The sequence below is a fragment of the Bos indicus x Bos taurus genome, chromosome 11 (assembly GCF_003369695.1).
Source record: "Bos indicus x Bos taurus breed Angus x Brahman F1 hybrid chromosome 11, Bos_hybrid_MaternalHap_v2.0, whole genome shotgun sequence".
NCBI classification, from domain to species: Eukaryota; Metazoa; Chordata; class Mammalia; order Artiodactyla; family Bovidae; genus Bos; species Bos indicus x Bos taurus.
The window spans coordinates 90074921-90093626 of record NC_040086.1 but is presented as its reverse complement, the minus strand read 5'-3'; the positions used below and the strand labels follow the sequence as shown (position 1 = coordinate 90093626).

The 18706-nt window shown below is 48.1% G+C and overlaps 1 protein-coding gene across 1 annotated transcript; it reads left to right on the top strand.

Moving 5' to 3' along the window:
- Window positions 1–2430: 2430 nt before the first annotated feature.
- SOX11 (SRY-box 11) lies at window positions 2431–11181 on the top strand. The gene has a single exon (XM_027556155.1). It carries the CDS (start codon window positions 2793–2795, stop codon window positions 4146–4148), a length of 1356 nt encoding a protein of 451 aa, XP_027411956.1. The 5' UTR covers window positions 2431–2792; the 3' UTR covers window positions 4149–11181.
- Window positions 11182–18706: the final 7525 nt, after the last annotated feature.

Sequence of the window (18706 nt, the reverse complement as noted above, 5' to 3'; positions counted from 1 at the left end):
CTTCCTCCAGCTTTATCTTCCCCCAAAATGGTCATCTTTGCACAGAAATTACACTTCTTATTTGAAAGAGTAAATTTTACCTTACATTTCCTCTAAGATCACCCACACTGTAAGAATAAATCCTATTATTTTACAGCCCTCACATAATTCTCATTCTAAGATTAAAGCTAATTTTTTAAAAGTTGGAAAAAAAATAGATGCTTTAAGAAGAATATGAATGCAGCTTACTTGTATATTCCCAAGGATAGATTTTAGGAGTCTCTGTAACAAAGGCAAAGAGAAATGAGAAAATAAAAGCCCAAAATGTTTTCACGTAAAATATTAAATAAGTAAGAAGTTAAACCTGATTTTTTGCTATTTAGTGAAAAATGTACCTAAATATTGAATTTGCAAAGACTTTTCAAATGCATTCTCTTTCTAAAATGCTAGGTGCCCTCCTAATTTGCCTGAAAATATTGCAAGGACCTAAATTATTTCAAGCCCTCCAGCTGAAGTGTGGGGTTGCAGCCGGGGTAGGGTCACCACCCAGGCCACCCCACCCTCCTGTGGTGCTCCCAACGACTGGAATGGCTGGGAAACCTGTGAGGCTACAGAAACACAAGATGCAGAGCGTGCCTTTGAGCGGGGCGGGGAGATGAATTTCCACACACTGCTTTGGGTTTCAGACGTCTCCAGATTTCAGGTTAACCCATAAGAATGACTGTCAATTCTTTCGGTCCCTCTGGCCCTTTAAAAAATAAACTGCCAGTCTTATTGGCCTGAATATCACAAGTATTTGATGCAGTGTTTTGTTTTGTTTTTTTTTTTTTCTTTAGGATGGACGAAGGGGGGAGGGTATGGCCAGGATGATTAAAAAAAAAAAAGCATCTGTGAAAAAATGGTACCCTGTTACTAAAGACGTCAGACAAGCTGCAATGCTTAGGTAATGCAGTCTTTTTCTCGCAGACAGAGCACCTGAAAGGAAGCAGGTTTGGCTAATTTTACTAGTCCTAAGCAGCTGACTTTTCTTGTGAAATCCTCAGGGCGGTATCTCGGGAACTGTTCAAAGTTGCCAGCTCCCAACGCCCGGAGGGTGTGAAGACCGGGATGACGACAGAGACTGGAAAAGAAGCAGCGGTGTCCTCTTAATTGCCCCCAGAATATCCAGGGATGGTTAACAGGGACCAAACATATACACACACACACAAAGAAACACGGCTTCGGAAGGAGCGGCGCGAGACAGACGGGGCGCGGGGCTGGGACATCAGCTTGGCCTGCACGCCGCGTTCTGGTCCTCTGGGCGGTCGGTCCCACCTTTCCACGGGAAAAGAGGGAATATTTCGACTTGAAACTTGGGGTGCTCCCGTTTTTTCTTGGGTCTGGGTTGTTCAGCTACACTAGCGAGTGATCCAGAAGGCGTGCTAGCTCCTTGCTGGATTTCAGGACGAGGCTGCTTTGGGGGGGCGAGACAGGGGGGAGGGGACAAAGGAAGGGGGGAGGGGAGGGCGCGGGGCGCGCGGCAGGGCTGGGACGCAGCTCTGCGTCTGGACCGGGTTTGGAACCAGCCCGGGGAAGGGGCCCGATCGCCGGCCAAAGGACCGGCCAGGCCGAGCCCCACGGACCGTTACTCCGGCCTCCGCCGGGGGCCGGGGCGCAGACGGGCCCGGCGCCGCCAAACGCGCACCGTGCGGCGCGTCCCAACGCGGGGAGGAGGGGAGACAGCCGCGGAGAAAGGGCTAAACTGAAAGCGCCAACCGGGGCGGGGGGCTCCAGCCGGCCGGGCTTTAAAGGGATGTCTCGGCCTTGGAGAAAGGGAGAGAAAGGAGGGGAGCGCCCACGTGCCCGGGGAAGGCGGTTGTGTCCAAGCGCCACCTGCCGTCGGCCTGGGGGCTCGGCGGGCTCCCCGCGCCCCTCTGGGGAGCAGCAGCAGCAGCGCCCACCCCCACCCCCCGGCCCGACCGCCGACCCTCGCCCCCGCCCCCGCCCGCTCGGGCTGTGCGCGTGCCCGGGCGTGCGCCCGCGGGGAGGGAGCGCGCCTGGCCGGCTCACCCGGACCGGCCTCCAGGGTGGGCGGGTGGTGGGGGACTGGGCACAAAGGGGCGCCGGGCCCCTCCCCGGACCCGGTGCGCTCGGTTCGCTCCGACGCTGGGACTGGCCCAGTTCGGCCCTCCCGCGGGGACGGGCGCGGCTCCCGAGCGTACCGGGGAGGGGGGCGCCTCGCTGCACACACACGAATTTTTTTTTTTTTTTTTTTTAAAGAACACTTTTCGAGACCTGCCTCCTCCTCCTACCCCTCCCCCACCCCATCTTTGCAGCCCGGGGGCGGGAACGGGGCGGGGCCGCCGAGTTAATCAAGGCGGCGGGGCGGGGCCGGCCCCGGCCATTGGCTGGCCCGCGGGGTGACGTCACCCCGATGACACCCTGATAACTAGTTGGGAGAGAGCCCTCAACTTTTTGCAGAAGGAGCGCGCGCGCCTGGGAGTTGCGTGGGGTCCGGCGCTCGCGGCGAGAGCCAGGAGCCGGAAAGAAAGAGAGAGAGGGGGTCCCCGGGCTGCTCCGACCACCGCCGCCGCCGCCGCCGCCGCCTCCTCTCGCGTCGCGGGCCGCAGCTGCCCCGCGCGCGGGCGGCTCCGAGTCGCCGCAGCCGCTGTGTGCAGACTGGAAGGGGGGGCGGGGGGGAGGGGGGGAGCCGCGGACGCGGGGTGCCCAGGACTTTGCAACTTGCCCGGGAAGGTGGAGGGCCGAGCGGGGGAGGGGGAGCCCCGCACGAGACCGAGCGGCCCGGGTGGGAGCGCCCAGCCCCGCCGCGGATCATGGTGCAGCAGGCCGAGAGCTTGGAAGCGGAGAGCAACCTGCCCCGGGAGGCGCTGGACACGGAGGAGGGCGAATTCATGGCTTGCAGCCCGGTGGCCCTGGACGAGAGCGACCCGGACTGGTGCAAGACGGCGTCGGGCCACATCAAGCGGCCGATGAACGCGTTCATGGTGTGGTCCAAGATCGAGCGCAGAAAGATCATGGAGCAGTCGCCGGACATGCACAACGCCGAGATCTCCAAGAGGCTGGGCAAGCGCTGGAAAATGCTGAAGGACAGCGAGAAGATCCCGTTCATCCGGGAGGCGGAGCGGCTGCGGCTCAAGCACATGGCCGACTACCCCGACTACAAGTACCGGCCCCGGAAAAAGCCCAAGATGGACCCGTCGGCCAAGCCCAGCGCGGGCCAGAGCCCGGAGAAGAGCGCGGCGGGCGGCGGCGGCGGGAGCGCGGGCGCGGGCGCGGGCGGCGGCGCCAAGACCTCCAAGGGCTCGAGCAAGAAATGCGGCAAGCTCAAGGCCCCCGCGGCCCCGGCGGCCGGCGGCGCCAAGGCGGGCGCGGGCAAGGCGGCGCAGCCCGGGGACGGCGGCGGCGCGGGCGACGACTACGTGCTGGGCAGCCTGCGCGTGAGCGGCGCGGGTAAGACGGTCAAGTGCGTATTCCTGGACGACGACGAGGACGAAGAGGACGACGAGGACGAGCTGCAGCTGCGGATCAAGCAGGAGGCGGACGAGGACGACGACGAGCCGCCGCCGCACGCGCAGCTCCTGCAGCCGCCGGGCCAGCAGCCGCCGCCCCCGCCGCTGCTGAGACGCTACAGCGTCGCGAAAGTGCCCGCCAGCCCCACGCTGAGCAGTGCGGCCGAGTCCCCCGAGGGCGCGAGCCTGTACGACGAGGTGCGGGCCGGCGCGGCCTCGGGCGCGGGGGGCGGCAGCCGCCTCTACTACAGCTTCAAGAACATCACCAAGCAGCACCCGCCGCCGCTGGCGCAGCCCGCGCTGTCGCCCGCGTCCGCGCGTTCCGTGTCCACCTCCTCTTCGTCCTCCTCGTCCGGCGGCGGTGGCGGCGGCAGCAGCAGCAGCAGCAGCAGCGGCGGCGAGGACGCCGACGACCTGATGTTCGACCTGAGCTTGAATTTCTCCCAAAGCGCGCACGGTGCCGGCGACCAACAGCTGGGGGGCGGCGCGGCGGCCGGGAACCTGTCCCTGTCGCTGGTGGATAAGGATTTGGATTCGTTCAGCGAGGGCAGCCTGGGCTCCCACTTCGAGTTCCCCGACTACTGCACGCCCGAGCTGAGCGAGATGATCGCGGGGGACTGGCTGGAGGCGAACTTCTCCGACCTGGTGTTCACGTATTGAGAGGAGGGGTGGGATGGGGGCGCCCCGTTCTCGCTCTTTTTTCTCTGGCGGGTGCAGAGCAGGGTTCCTTGGGAGGAAGTCGTGGTGGTCGTGATGATGCTGATGATGATAACAAGGTTTTGGTGTCGGCGGTGATGGCGGTAGGGTGGAGGGGCGAGAAGAAGATGCTGATGTTGATACGATGTCGTGATACAAAGAAATTGGAAAGATGCTGAAAATTTTGGTGGAGTTAAAGTGAAATGAGTAGTTTTTGAAACATTTTTCCTGTCCTTTTTTTGTCCCCTCCCCCACCCCCCCAACCTCCTCTCCCTTCCTTGATCGTGTCTCAAGGTAGTTGAATACCTAGTCTGGAGTTGTGATTTCCACCCCCCCTTCTCAAATGTGTTTTTGTAATTACTGTTTCTTTTTTTTCCTGAAATTCGCGATGGCAACAAAGGCGGAGGGGACGGGGCGGGGGAGGGGAACGAGGACCCGCTCCGGAAGGCGCTGTTTGAAGCTTGTTGGTCTTTGAAGTCTGGAAGACGCCTGCAGAGGACCCTTTGGCAGCACAACTGGGGAGTTGGTTGGAGATTTTATTTTATTTTATTTTATTTTTTTCTTAAGAGATCTTAAAGAACTGGTGATTTTTTTTTAAAAAAAATACAAACACAAAAACAAAAAAGGGACCATGGCAAATTTTTTAATTTAATTTTATTTTTTTGGAGGGAGAAAACTGATGTCTTCTATGCATCCGATTCTTAACAAAACTGCAGGGAGCTTGAAAAAATGCAGACTGTACAAACGCTTACAAAAAAAAAAAAAAACTGTGAACTGACTTAAGATCAGAGTTTACTTTTCAGATCAAATTGTTTATGGTTTTACAAATGTGATTTCTACTTGCCAACTTTTTTTTTGTAACTTGTTCCCTTATACCTCCTTGATTGAATACCAGGCAGCCTAGACCTCAGTACAAAAGGTATTGAAACATTTTTGATACATAACAGACCTCAGTCTTTTTTAAAAATTAATATATTTTCAGGCGTATTTTTGTACAGTGAAAAGGGAACATTCTTGCTGTGTTTTTTCAGTAAGACTTTCAGGCACTTCTTCCCTTTTGATTTCTTTTTTTCCTCATTTTTTTTTTTAGCATGCAAGTATGTTGGTACGTTATGTCCTGGTTTAAAAAGGATTAAAATTTTAAAATAATCCTTGCATCTAAAGGCCTTGTGGTTAAAAAAAAAAAAAAAGCAAAACTTTTTTTGTACAGCTATAGTAGAGATTTGTTCAATATTTGTAGGTAAAGATTTATTGAAAACGGTGATATAGACCTCAGAGCTGTTATCTTAGTTTAAAGATTGTATATGTACTGTACTATAGTAGGACTTTATGTATCTCATACGCTGTGATATGTGGATGGGGCCCCAGATGGAAGGTTTGAAACTGGATTCTCGATTTTTAGCAAAAAGAAAAAGGCACATAGTTTAAAAAGTTTCTCATTTTGTGCAATATAATCTAAATAAAGTACAGACCATCTGCATATTTTGTAGCAAATGGTGGCAAAGCAGACTCAATGCACTGTCGACATCATTGCCTGTTTTTTTTTTTTTTTTTTTTTGGTGCTGGAAGTCTGTATCTTGACAATTTTAATAAATCAGCTGGAACTGATAGAAACTCGCATCGCCCATAGTCTCTATGGAAGTCCTACTGGCGGTGGTGTTGTCGCAGGGCATTCAGAGACAAGGCCCCTGTGCGCGCGGGTGGGAAGGTGGCCGGAGGGAATCCCATGTTCTCCGGGCTTCGGCTGGAAGTGCTCAATGGCTGGCCAATTCCTCGCTTCTCTTTTTCGGTGGCTGGTTAGGCAAACCCGGGGCGGAGGATTCTTTTCTCTCGGCCTTCCCTTCCCTTCCCCCTTTGCAACCCCATTTCCTTTCTCACCTCCTCCTCCGCGACTCCCACCCTCCCCTCCTTGCCCATCCGGACGGCGGGCGGGGGGCGCGGGCACCGGGCCGGGCGGGGGTTAGCCTTCTCCGCGAGGGGCCGCGTCGGGGCTGCGCGTCGCGGTAACCCGCGCCCTTGGGTGGCCAGCGCTGAGCGCGCGCGGATGCTCGCAGTTCTCCCTCCTTAGAGGCGGGGGACAGCCGTTTCCAGTTTTGAATTTTTTTTTCCCCCCCTTGACGCTGCATGTCCGCCTGTGCGCTGGTGGGAAGCGCTGCTACAGTTCTGGACCGCGAGCGGTGACCGGCGCTAGGGCGTGGTGGTCGGTGTTCAGTCTCTTTTTGGCGTCGCCAGGAGAGCGGGGCGCGGCGGGCCCGAGGCTGGGGAAGGAGCGCGCGGAAGGCTACCCCAGGGCGGCGGGAGGGACGGGGCACGGCCACCGGAGAGTCTGTGCGGGCGGAGCTGCGGGAGGAGCTGGCCGGGCGGGGGGGCGGGGGGGTGATGGTGCGTGTAACCAAGGGTGCCTGGGCGGCGGCCGGGGACCCCGAAGACAAGGCCCTGGGTCCTGGGCGCCTGGCTTTCTCCTCGCGGAGGCCGCGCGCCCCTCGGCGCCGCGCCCTGGGGCCTGGAGACGCGCGGAAAGATCCGCGCCGGGGCCGCGAGGCCGCCAAACTGCGGGGATGAGCGGGAAAGCCCGCCCGGGCCCCCGGCTCCAGGGTCTCGCGCCGTTTCTAGGGCCGCCCCGGAGGTAGGCCGGGGGCGGGGTGGGCTCCTAGGTGGTTCAGCTCCTGCCGAGTTCTCAGTGCTGGGCACCGTTTGCCTGGCCCGTCTACTCCCGTTCCCCCACTCTCGTTTCCCCAGACCCGGCCGCGTGTATCACGGAGCCTTCGCGGCGGGCCCGGCTGGCAAGCGCCGCCCGGCACGCGCACCCCTTTCGGTGCCTTCGGCCCGTCTTTCCCCGGGGGCCGCGCCGAGGGAGGCAGGGAGGCTGCACGGAGGCCGCGCCGGGGCCCGAGCGCCAACCTCAAGCTCTGCCTCCGAGAGAGCGGACGCCTGCAGTGGGGGAGGTTTGCAGTGGCTCATTGAAACTAGGTGCAAAATCACCACTACTCTCTTGGTCACCTACTGCAATGATTTACCAAGGTTTGGTCTCCGTTTTTATTGAGATGCTGGCGAGATTAAAGGGCAGCGTCCACGCATTGCCGGGAGCTGCTAGGCCAGGGGCGCGCGGGCACCCTTCCAGCCTGGCTTCCTCCTCCCCTGCCTCTAGGGCCCCGTCCCTGCCTGCTTGGCCTCCCCCGGCCTCCCTCCTCTTCTTGGCAAGCCTCCACCCCGGCCCCTACCCCCTGGGATGCGAAGCCAGCAAGCTTTGGCCGTAGATGGACACATTTCTTTTCTGTGGCTGTTTCATTTCTAGGAATCATCAGATTTCCGTAGAACACTTGGGAGGAGAAAGGGCTGAGGGTGTTAAATAACAAGGTTCTCAACATTAGAACTGGATCTCTGAAATTGTTTACCTCCCCTTCCCGCCCCCGCCTCCCAAATGATAAGACTGATGTAGTCGTTGGTGGGACATTTATTTTAGCCACGAGTAATTGAACCAGCGGTTTACAATTGAGGCTTCTCTGTGCTGGGAATTTTACATAGTGGCCCTCTGCTGCAGTTCTAAAACTTGTTGAAAACACAAACCCATTCATAAAACTGAGACGATGTACTTGGAAAACCTGAAAACTTTGCATGCATTTTATGTTTCAATCATAGATGAATCGGACATTTTCTGTGGTGAGGTAGAAACTTTGCAGTAGTAACATGTAATGATTTGGCTTCAGAATGGAAAAGCATAGTCTGGATGAAAATTTTCAAAAAGCTATGTAGCCTAAGTTCTTGATAGTAAAACAAGAAAAAAAAAGAATAGAGATCGGCGATCTAAAATTAAAAACCTGTTAGAACTCAGGACAGGCGCTTGAATGCGCTTTTAACAATATTTAAGGCTGTTTCGATGAATGCATTGTGAAAATCATTCTTATGAATTCTTTATTGAATGTCTAAAACATAATATAATACACAAGGTATTCTTGCCACTGGATAGTCTTCAATAAAAGTTTAATTGCATTTTTTTGGTCTCTTAAGTAAGTCTTATTTTGAACTAAGCATTGACAGAATATTTTTAAATAGTGAGGGGGGAGGGGGGAGGGAGGCCTAGTGCACTGCAGCTTAGTCAGTGGGTATCCTGCTGTTTGTAAGTTGTTCACAGATTTAGGATGGCATTTTACTAAGATTTCCATCTTAAAGAACTTGAACCAGCATTCTCTTATTAATTCTTTAAACTGTGGAAATAATCTTCCAGTTTTTACACTCTGATATGCATCCTTTTATTAAAAATATATAATGCTAATGAAGGCAGTGTATTTAAACTGTGCTTTGCAAATATTATGTATGTTATGAATGACTACAGTCACAGGGCAAATTATTTGTTAGATCCTTTGGGGAGGGGGGAATCATTAAAACCATTTTGAGCAGAGATGTTTCATTTTAATGTTAATTGAGAGGAAGTGATTTAAATATGCATGTATATAGCAGTCAGGATCACTTAGGGTTTTTTTTTTTTTTTCTTTTCTTTGAGAAAGAAAGACTCAAACAGCAACTTGTTTTTCCCTTCTCTGGGAGTTGGAACCAGAGTCATTTGCTATTGGTACACTTTGAGAAACTTACACTTGTTTTTCTCTTCAGAATTTAAATGACTTTTGAAAGTAATCTGAGAAATAAAGCAAATAAGTTGCTCTTTTTTAAAGTAGTCATTCAATATAAATATATTATATCAATCTTAACTTTTTTATTCTCTGATATGATTAATAATATGTATATTCTTACTTTTTCTTCTAATGGGCATATGTATCCTTGTGAACACTTTATAGAGAGGTTTTCTTGGACTCTCCCATTTATAGAATCTTTATACTCTTTTACTGTGGTCCCCTGCTTTTAACAGATTTCTGAGGCCAATATATTTGTGCTTTTTTCTTATGTAGGATGACCAGCGAAAATAGTTTACTGAGTTGTCGATTTTATCAGTAGATAAGAAACTTTCTTTATTACAGCTTCAGGGAAGATTTTTCAGGATACTTCTCAGTTATTGTAAGGGCCAAATTTTATAAAATTTCATTAGGAATGTCAGTTTCAAATACCCTTTGTATAGCCTAGGCCTGTAAGAATACCAAGACTGAGCCTTATGTATCTAACACGGGAATTCACAAGCTCCCAAAGTAACCGTCTCCATGTAATGACTCTTAGACGTGCTTTTCAGCCATCTGGCTATTTTAATCATTGGTCCTTTCTCACTGTTCATTTATTGGGTTTTTTCTGCCACACCCCCTTTCATTTGATGATCTGGCAAAGTCTGCTCTTTGATAACTCCTTTTTCTTACCCCTTTCTGTGGAGCCCTCACTTTTGATCACAATAAAGATGAAACACAATTTCTTAAACTCAATTCTCTTCCATTTTACCTTGCTACTGGCTTTTTTCTTGAATCTTAACATAGCTTTTTTTTTCTTTTTTTCACTGTAGTTATTTTTTTTAACACTACCTATATCAACTAGCTGCCTAATTAGTTTTATCTCTTCCATGTGGATGCAGTGAGTTTTTAAGAGAATTTCACAAACAAGTAGTTTTTTAGTGAACTTAAACAGAATTTTAAAGGAGACCTATTTTTATACTCAGTAAAAGCACAAAAGTGCAGAAAGTATACAATGGCTTACAAAGGGAAACATAAGTTCATAATGTTCCATGTATAAAAGTAATAATTTTATTGGGTAGAGATACTCCGAGAAGATTCAATACCTCTGCCAGTGCACAGACAGGACTGTTTTACATGACCCGGGAATTTCTGTTGCAAATGGATCACTTCTCTGTAGAGAAAACAAACCACTAAGAGCAATATGGTCAAGCGGAGATGTGTTTTGACATGAGCGATTGGTGAATTGAGAACCTGGATGGGCAGACATGAGGCTTCCTTCTCAATGTTTGATCAAGCTTCTTTTACTTAGTCACATAGACGTGGATTTTCTCTGCTGTGAAAATGACACAACAGCAGTATGACAAGCTGTTGGAAAATGCGTAAAAACAAAATTCACTCTAGGGTTCTTGAAGTGACTTTGACGCTGACCTTATTTTATTAGATCTATTATATTTCCTCGTTATAAAAACAAGCCACTGGAAATATTGCTAATATGCAACCTAAAGAATTTTGATCAAATAGATATTGACAAAGGGTCCTCTTGACACACATTTCTTCATCTAGCTTCTTATTCACAAACACAGTGCCCTTGGAATCACATCGGGCAAAACATTCTATGCCATTACCCTTAATTTCCCATTTTGTCTATTTTTACTCTTGTACATATGTGGTGGGTTTAAGAGTCTTTGGCATTTGTTCCATGACACCCTTTTCTGGAACGGACTGCTTTAGGAAGGAGCCTGCTGTTCCAATGTGGGGCTCCTAGTGGTGGTGGCGTAACAGCGCTCCCTGGAGGCCACCAGGACGGGGCCACCTGACACCCAGAGCAGTTTCCAGCAGGACGCTGCCCAAGTCTATTTTCAGAGCCACTCCAGGTTTGGGAGCAGGAAAGCTAAAAAAACCCTTTTGTTTAGAAGTCTGAGTGGTTTGCGGAGGGGGGGAACCTTTTTTAGAGTTTGCATGCCAGCGCACGACCAGAGGCTGTGAAACAGAGGGGACCGCTCCCCGAGGCCGGGCGCTGGAGGATGATGTCCGATAGCACTAAGGGGAAAAGAAAATGCATGGCGAAGTCTTGTCTTCTGTACCCTGTCTAGCATGCAGAGTTTCGTGTGTTAAAACGGTGTATGACATTGCTGTATCAAAGTTGTAAAATTAAGCATTATTTATTGAAAACTATGTATTTTTTTGTAAAAACCTGATCACATAGAGCATATCAGTGGCTGTGCTTGGTGTTTCAATGGAACCAGCTTCTCGCCCCACCCCCTTGGTATGCAGCGCTATTGCTCAGGGTTGAAAATAGTATACCCCAATGTCTCTTTTGCAAGAGTTTTTCACAGAGGAATACATTTGTTCAAAAGACTCTAATAAAATTGTGTGATTGATCTGCACTTGCGGTTTTCATGTGGCTTTTTTCCTGTTTTGCATCTTGATAACTACTGTTCATTTTCTAATGTGTGGTCCTCCATACTGATACCGTGGACAGGTTCTGGAAGGTTCTGAGTGTCAGCCTGGAGAGGAACAGGCCCCCAGAAATGCTTTGGGCAGGTTTGAGAGCTGCTGATGTTGCAAATAAGCATGATAATAATGTCTTGAGATTTTTAACTGGTCAATTGAGTGAGTCAAAGCATAGACTATAGAAGGGTAGATGGACGTGTGTTGTCAGAAATGCTTGAAGTAGAAAATGAAGGAAGATGATCAGGGGCAGTTGCTGCTGTTGAATTCAATACCAGCAAACTCCGTTTCTCTGTGTCTTTTTTTTTCTATAACAATTTACAGCGTAAATGTATTTTGACATAGAAATCATTCTGTATTGAGATTCTTGATATAAAATACTTTTATGGAAGCCTGTAAGTGATCCTTGGAACTATTACCAGATTTTTTAAAAGATGTGTTTACATGGTGAGTGTTTGTTGTATATTAAATTTGCTTTTGTAGAAATGTTTGTGTTGTATTGTAACAAATTTTCAAGTGCACAAGTAACACAACCACACATAAGTGCTTAGTTACACCAGTTTTCAGTAGAAACCAAAGGACAAATAACTGAGTTATCTATGGCAACTCAGTCTTATCATCAGATAATATAGTCAATGTTTTCACTTCATGAATATCCTAGGATGTTTTTCACTTTGGTAGAATTTTATTTATATTTTCAAGGAAACAAACAAAAAAAAAATAGACCCTGTATGAATGATACCTGGCATAAACATTCCTTGCAATTAATTACTAAAGGATCCTGAATGTGTTTCAAATTCCTCATTGCGACTCCTTGTGCTGTTTGTTATACTCCTTGACTTTCAAGATGTGGGTTTCATAAAAACAGAAAAAAAAAATCACCAGTTAAATTATTGAAGAGACATCTATGACTAAAATATCACTGGTAGGAAAGCATAAAATGTGAAAACTCTGGCTTGGTGAGAGTCCCATTAAATCTAGCCAGGAATGAAAGGAAGAGGAGATATCCCCTCCCTCAGTGATGGCTTATCTGTAAAGGACAGTAGAGACACTAAGCCTGGACTCAAGGATGAATGATACTCTTGTTGGAAGCTACACTGGTTCTACTTGAAAGTAAATTCTTTTATGACATGTATAGCTGGTGAATGGGCCATCACTGAATCCTGATTTTGCTATCGGGTCAAGCCCATATAACTTCATTAAAAATGCGATGCACTTTGATCTTCTAAGACTCGCAGGTATGGAATACGGCCATAGCAGGGGAGGTACTATCGCTTTACACTTGGTCATCTCACAGAACAAGTGCACAGCTACAGACTGTTCCCTCTGTGACCAGACAGAAAGCTAAAGCTTATCATAATAGACGGCACACTGAGTAGACTGAAAAAAATGAGGAGGGATAAGATTCACCTTTTTGATGTCTCTTTCTATGAAATAATCACCAGTGTATATTTAGCTTGAGTTTACACATCATAGGTGCCAATTGTTTCAGTACCCATCATTAGCTAGTTCTGCTAGCTTTAGCATACTCCCCTTTTCAGCTGGACCTGAAGACCCTGTATTTCCTAGGGCCCCTGACTGAGGTTAATTTGGCCTAGAGGTCCCCAAACTAAAGGATAGCTCATGGGGACTTCCTTGGCAGTCCAGTGGTTAGCATTCTGTGCTTTCACTACTGAGGGCCCAGGTTCGATCCCTCGTTGGGGAACTAAGATCCCATAAGCCACCAAGCAGCTTGGCAAACAGACAAAACACAAGCAAACCTTCCCCCAAAAAATAAAACAGAAAGATCACTCATAGATGAAAGGCTTGCTTCAAACCTGGAACTCATTCTGTCTCTCTCAAGAGTTAAGCTGAACTTATAGTCAGAATCCTCCTTCTCAAATTTGGGCTTGAAAAACACATAGATCTGCTGACTTCTCTGCAGGATTTGGATCGAGAGGTGGGGAAGGTCTCGTATGGCTGGAGTAGGCATTGTAGCTACAAGGAGACCAAAAACAAGGGGGAAACTGAGAAGCAGAAATGGGAGGCAGAGAAATCCTGAGGGAGAATCCTGTGACTCCTTAGAACTCCACTGCCTGGAGGAGGTGCCCTGGTGGCTGCAGGCCCGGTTCAGCGGGGTTAACCACAGAAATCAGTGGACGCTGGCAGTCTACTCAATAGTTGATTGTCCACTTTTCTTTACTAAAATGCACACTTTGGTTTGAATCACAATAAGACCAGCTGGAAAGGTAGCGTCCCTTGCAGAGAGGTGCCCTGTGACATGGTTCTGAGCAGGGAGATGTTGCTCAGGCCAGCTCAGTGAGACCTCCAGGAAAACACCTTTACAGGAAGGCATATGGGGTGGTCACATGCCATTCTGCAAAGGCTCCTTCCATTTGGGATGTAGATGTCATGGCTGGAGCCACAGGTATGAGCCTGAAGCAGAGGGAAATGGAATTCCAGAGTCCTTGACCAGCCCGCCAAATCACCCCAACCAGAGCTCAGGGTTGAGTAGGTGGCAGTTACACAGACTTTCTCTTAAATGTGGCCAAACCGAAACCAAATAAACCCCTATTTCTTTGGGATTATTTGAGAGCATCTGTGTTTCTTTTAACCCAGTGAGAACAACCGAAAGCAGTTCAGATAGCCAGAGTGAGGATAGCGTGTTAAATACTGGAAAATGAAAGAGTTTAGTCAAATGCACAAAAGTAAAATAAGTTTTCAAAAATGATAAAGAGGGAAAGAAAGAAATGTCAAGCATTTCCATAGTCACACAGGACATTGGCTTTACCCTCTGAAATTGTAGATTCATTTTTAAGAAACATCTACATCAAAGATTTCTTTGAGAACGACTTTGCATTTGTAGATACTTACACCTTTAGGATGGCACAGCATCCCACATTCATCTTCAACTCTCAGATGTGTCAGGACTCCTTTGCCAAGAAATAACTCTTCAGGGACCGTGGTCCCCAGCATAGCCTTCCTCACTCTTGTGTTAAATCAGGGCTTATTTCAGTTGGTAGATGTCATCTCAAAACGAAGGGGTCCTCAAATGCTATTCATTCCTATTTTGTCCCTTATAGGTAAAATTTTGATTTTCTAACTTGTCGAATGGCAAAAGTCACAAGCTTAGTGGAGTGAATTCAGGATCTAAAGAAGCAGAAGTGAAGGAGAAGGAGGGGGAGGAGGAGAAGAAAGAAGTGGGAGGGAGAGAAGACAGATTATAAGGAATCTATAAAGACACACACATACTAATAGCTCAAAACTCTGGGGTCATCTCGTGAGAGTATAAACAGCTGCACTCAGGTGATTCTGAATGTGTCACTGTGTTCTATCACATTATAAAAATCAGTGTTTATAATAGTGACAGTGAGCCATGAAAAACGTGTTTAAACGGTGCTCATTTGTGACCTATTTAACAAGGCTGGGGAATATGAGATCGCGTCTTAAATATTTCTACTCAACGTCATTTTAAATCAAACCAGAAGGTTCTAGAAGATTCACTTCTGCCTAAGCCCTTTCCACATGCTAGTGGTTTATTAAAAAAAAAAAAAAAAGTCTTTTTGGAACAAAATCTAGCAGGAGTTAACACAAGTAAAGAGCCTTTGCTTGGGGGCGGGGCCGCACAGGCAAGCTGGAAGACCGAAAGATAGCTCTGTGTGGCCCCCAGTGGAGAGGCTTGAGCAGGAGGCTAAGATGCCACTTTTCGGTCCAAGTCTGTACGGATCCAGAGATGTGGAGGAAGGCCTCTGGGCTGCGTGAGGGGCATGGTGGGTGAGGGGGAGGAGAGGAGGCCTGGCCAAGTAAGTGTAGCCAGAAGCAAAGCGAGTTGGAGAGCCCTCAGAGTGGAGCCTTGGGGTAGACGAGATGGCCAGTCACCCTGAAAAGCCCAGAATGACCCAGAAGGCTGGGGACCCTGAGTTGGGGGAGGGAGGCAGCTGGCAGAGGGGAGGTGACCTCCGAGGGTGAGGGAGCGAGAGGATGAATACAGCACGAGGAATAAAGGAATTTGGTTGTGTTTGGATTAAAGGGAAGAAAAAAAAAAAAAAAAAGAGTCCGGGAAGAGAAACAGTAGAGTCTGTAAATCTGATTTTTCGCTTGGTTGGTGTGACATTAATGGGAGTGGAGAAGGGGGAGGAAGGCCAGGGGCACTCTTGGGGACATTTCATATTTTAGTTGTTGTAAAAACATCTGTGGAGAAAGGTCCTTGAAGTCAAGAGCTGGCTCAGGGGTGATCCCAGGCAGCCCAGAGAGAGGTCTGGTTGGGCTTCCTGCCCTTTCTCTTCCAGTTCCTATGTGGATGGTAATTCCACGTGGTCACCCTGCTTCTCCGCCCCGCCCCTCCCCCCACAAGATGAAACCGGAGCAGAAGGGACTAAGCGTGTCTGTGGGAGACCCCACCCTGCAGCCTGGAGAGCCCGGTTTCCTGTCTTTCTGCCATACAGTCCTGGAGTGGGGACCACCATGCCGCGAGCCTGACCTTGCTCTGAGTGGTACAGCTGTGCTCCGGCGCACACGTGGTCGTCAGGACACCACGCGGTCCTTGGCTCCTAGAAAGAGTTCAGTCATCAAAGGCACTGCCTCAGGCCGTCACCCTGCGAGGGCAGGGACCCTGCTGCCTTGTGGGGTCCTGGGTCCCCAGAACCTGGCACTTCCTCTCTTGTGTGCTGCAGGAGTAAGTCAGAAGTGAGGCTGGACCAGAGATCTCTGGGCTGGGGCTCTGGGGACTCACTGGGGAGCACGGGTGGCCGACCCTGTGAGTGGAGAAGAGGCCTCATGGTGAGTCGGCCAGTGTCGGAGCAGAAGCCTGGTCAGTTCCAGAAAGGAGACTGGCCACTAACACGCCCTCCAGGGTTTTCCTCCTCTCCCAGGGAAGAGCGCAAGGCAGCTCACTGATGTTTCAGGAGAACTTTCCCGCGCTGCATTCTCAGCCGGAGCTTCCTGCTGCCATACCTGAAGGAGGTCATCCCCAGCTACCTTGGAGGCACTCTCTTAAAAATACAGCAGAGAAGCAATTTAAATAGCGACACAATCTTACTGGGACGACAGTGATTTGTAATTCCTGACTAGCGAGGTGGTGTCAGGACGGTTGGTCACCTTGGATTACTCCATAGGTGAGAAAAACCATGCATTAAATACAGATCTCAGCTTTGCGTCCATCAAGGAGTTATGTAAGGAGGCGAAGAATAAGAGTTAGAAGTGATTTTTTGATACGTTGTCATTTTAAAGTAGTTCAGTGGTCTCTAAAGGTAACAAAGCCATCAATTACCAGTTAGAAATCATTTTTCTGTGAGCTCTTTAAGGACTTATCGCTCTTCTTTGAGAAGTTCAATTCAGGTCCTGATGCAACGATCTCCGAAAGAGGTTGCTTAGCATCCTCTGAAGGATGATGGTGGAAAATAGTTGTGCTTTGTTTATATTTCTTTTCTAGTTTATGGAAATGATATTATCCTTTCATAGCATTTACTGATTAGATTGACGGTGGCACATGTATATAATTTGGAAAATAATACTTACATTGAGGGTGATTGCTCAAAAAATTTAATAGCCAGGATTGAAGGACGTGACAAGAATAGAAGCCTCTGTCTGTACTGGAATACAGAGACAGCGTGCTCTACTGCAAGGAACAGTGGATGAAGAAATAGGGAAGTGGTTTCCCATTCTGTCCAGTCTCCTGTTCAGCTGTGCCGCCTTGAATTACTTGCTCTGCCTCTCTGGTTCCTTGTGTCTTCATGCATAAACTGGTGGCTGAACTAGATCATATTTGAGATTCCCTTCAGGTCTAACAACTAAATGATAGTTGTTAGAACTATCTTAGGCCTGAAAGTTCTTAGAACTAACTTAGACCTGAAAGGTCTAAGCAGCCAACATTTATTTACTTGGAGAGGGCCTGTTTGGAGGCATTGGTATAAATTTGTGCTTTCAGAATCTGCAGGTCCTATAAAGGAAGGAATAAGGAAGACAACCAGACACCCCGTGGCCCGTGGAAGCTGGAGAGACAAGGCCTAACTGATGTTTCAAACATCCACTGGTCCGAACTAAAGGGCCCTTGGCCCTGTGTTTCATTCTGTTGTTTGGGGGCAGGTCTGTGTTGCACTTTAAAAGAGAGGAGAGAAGTTAATTATTTTTGAGGTAAGGAAATTCTCAATCTCAAGGTTTTTTTTATTTTCTCATTGAAGTATAGTAGATTTACAATGTGGTGTTAGTTTTAGGTGTGTAGAAAAATGATTTAGTTATTTTGTATCTATGTGTATTATATATATTGTTTTGCAGATTATTTTCCATTATCGGTTACTACAGTATATTGAATATCGTTCCCTGGGTTATGTGGTGGGTCCTTGTTATCTGTTTTTTATATAGTTCTGCATGACATAGTGACTGAACGACAATGTAAGTATGCATCTGTTAATCCCAGTTCCCCATTTATCCATCCCCCTCCATTTCTCCTTTGTAACCATTACTTTGTTTTCTATGTCTGTGAGTCTATTTCTGTTTTGTAAATGAGTTCATTTGTATCATTTTTTAAAGATTTCACAATATAAGTGACATCCTATGGTATTTGTCTTTCTCTGTCTGGCTTACTTCACTGAGTGCGACAATCTCTGCATCCACTGATGCTGCTGCAGATGGCATTATTTCATTCTTTTTTATGACTGAGTAGTACTCTATCTTGATCCATTCATCTGCCAATGTACATTTAACTTGCTTTCATGTCTTGACTACTGTAAATAGTGCTGCAATGAACACTGGGGTTCATTCATACTTTCAAATTAGAGATCTCGTCTTTTCCTGATATAGTCTGGGAGTGGGATTGCTGGATCATGTGGTAATTGTATTTTTCATTTTTAAAGGAAACTCCATGCTGGTGGATAGAAGTTTTTTTAAAAAATCATTTTTATTTCAGCTGATGAACATCTTTAACTGCAAAAGCATAAGCATATTACAGCATTAAAACAGGTAACATTTCACAAAACATGAATCTGGTTTTCAAACGTAAGAAATAAATGACAAAATCACACAGTCAAAATTACGGACTTCTGGGCCCACTTCCCATAATACTGATTCGGTGTCTTTGAAGTGAGACCTGGAAACTGTACATTTAACCATTGTATCCAGGTGATTCTGAGGCTGTGGGGCCACAGACCAGCTTCTGAGACCCAGGGTCCTAAATTTGAGAGAGAATCATACAAAACAAAAATTTATTTTGCCCCAAACCAGCGTCTTAGGACCAAGTAATGAGAATAAACACACACTTGTCTTGCCACACCTTGACTTTTCTTTGCTTGTTCACTGAGTGGCTGTCACTGAAGGGAGGGATGGTGAGAAAATAAAGGAAAATGGGAAGTCCTACAGGCCTGTAAATAATGAGCAGTCTGAGTGTTTAACACGGTTCAGACACTGTCCTAATCGCTCATCTCATTGTATCTTCTGGATAGTGGGGCAGTGGCTCTGACACATGCCCAGCCATCAACATTGTGATGC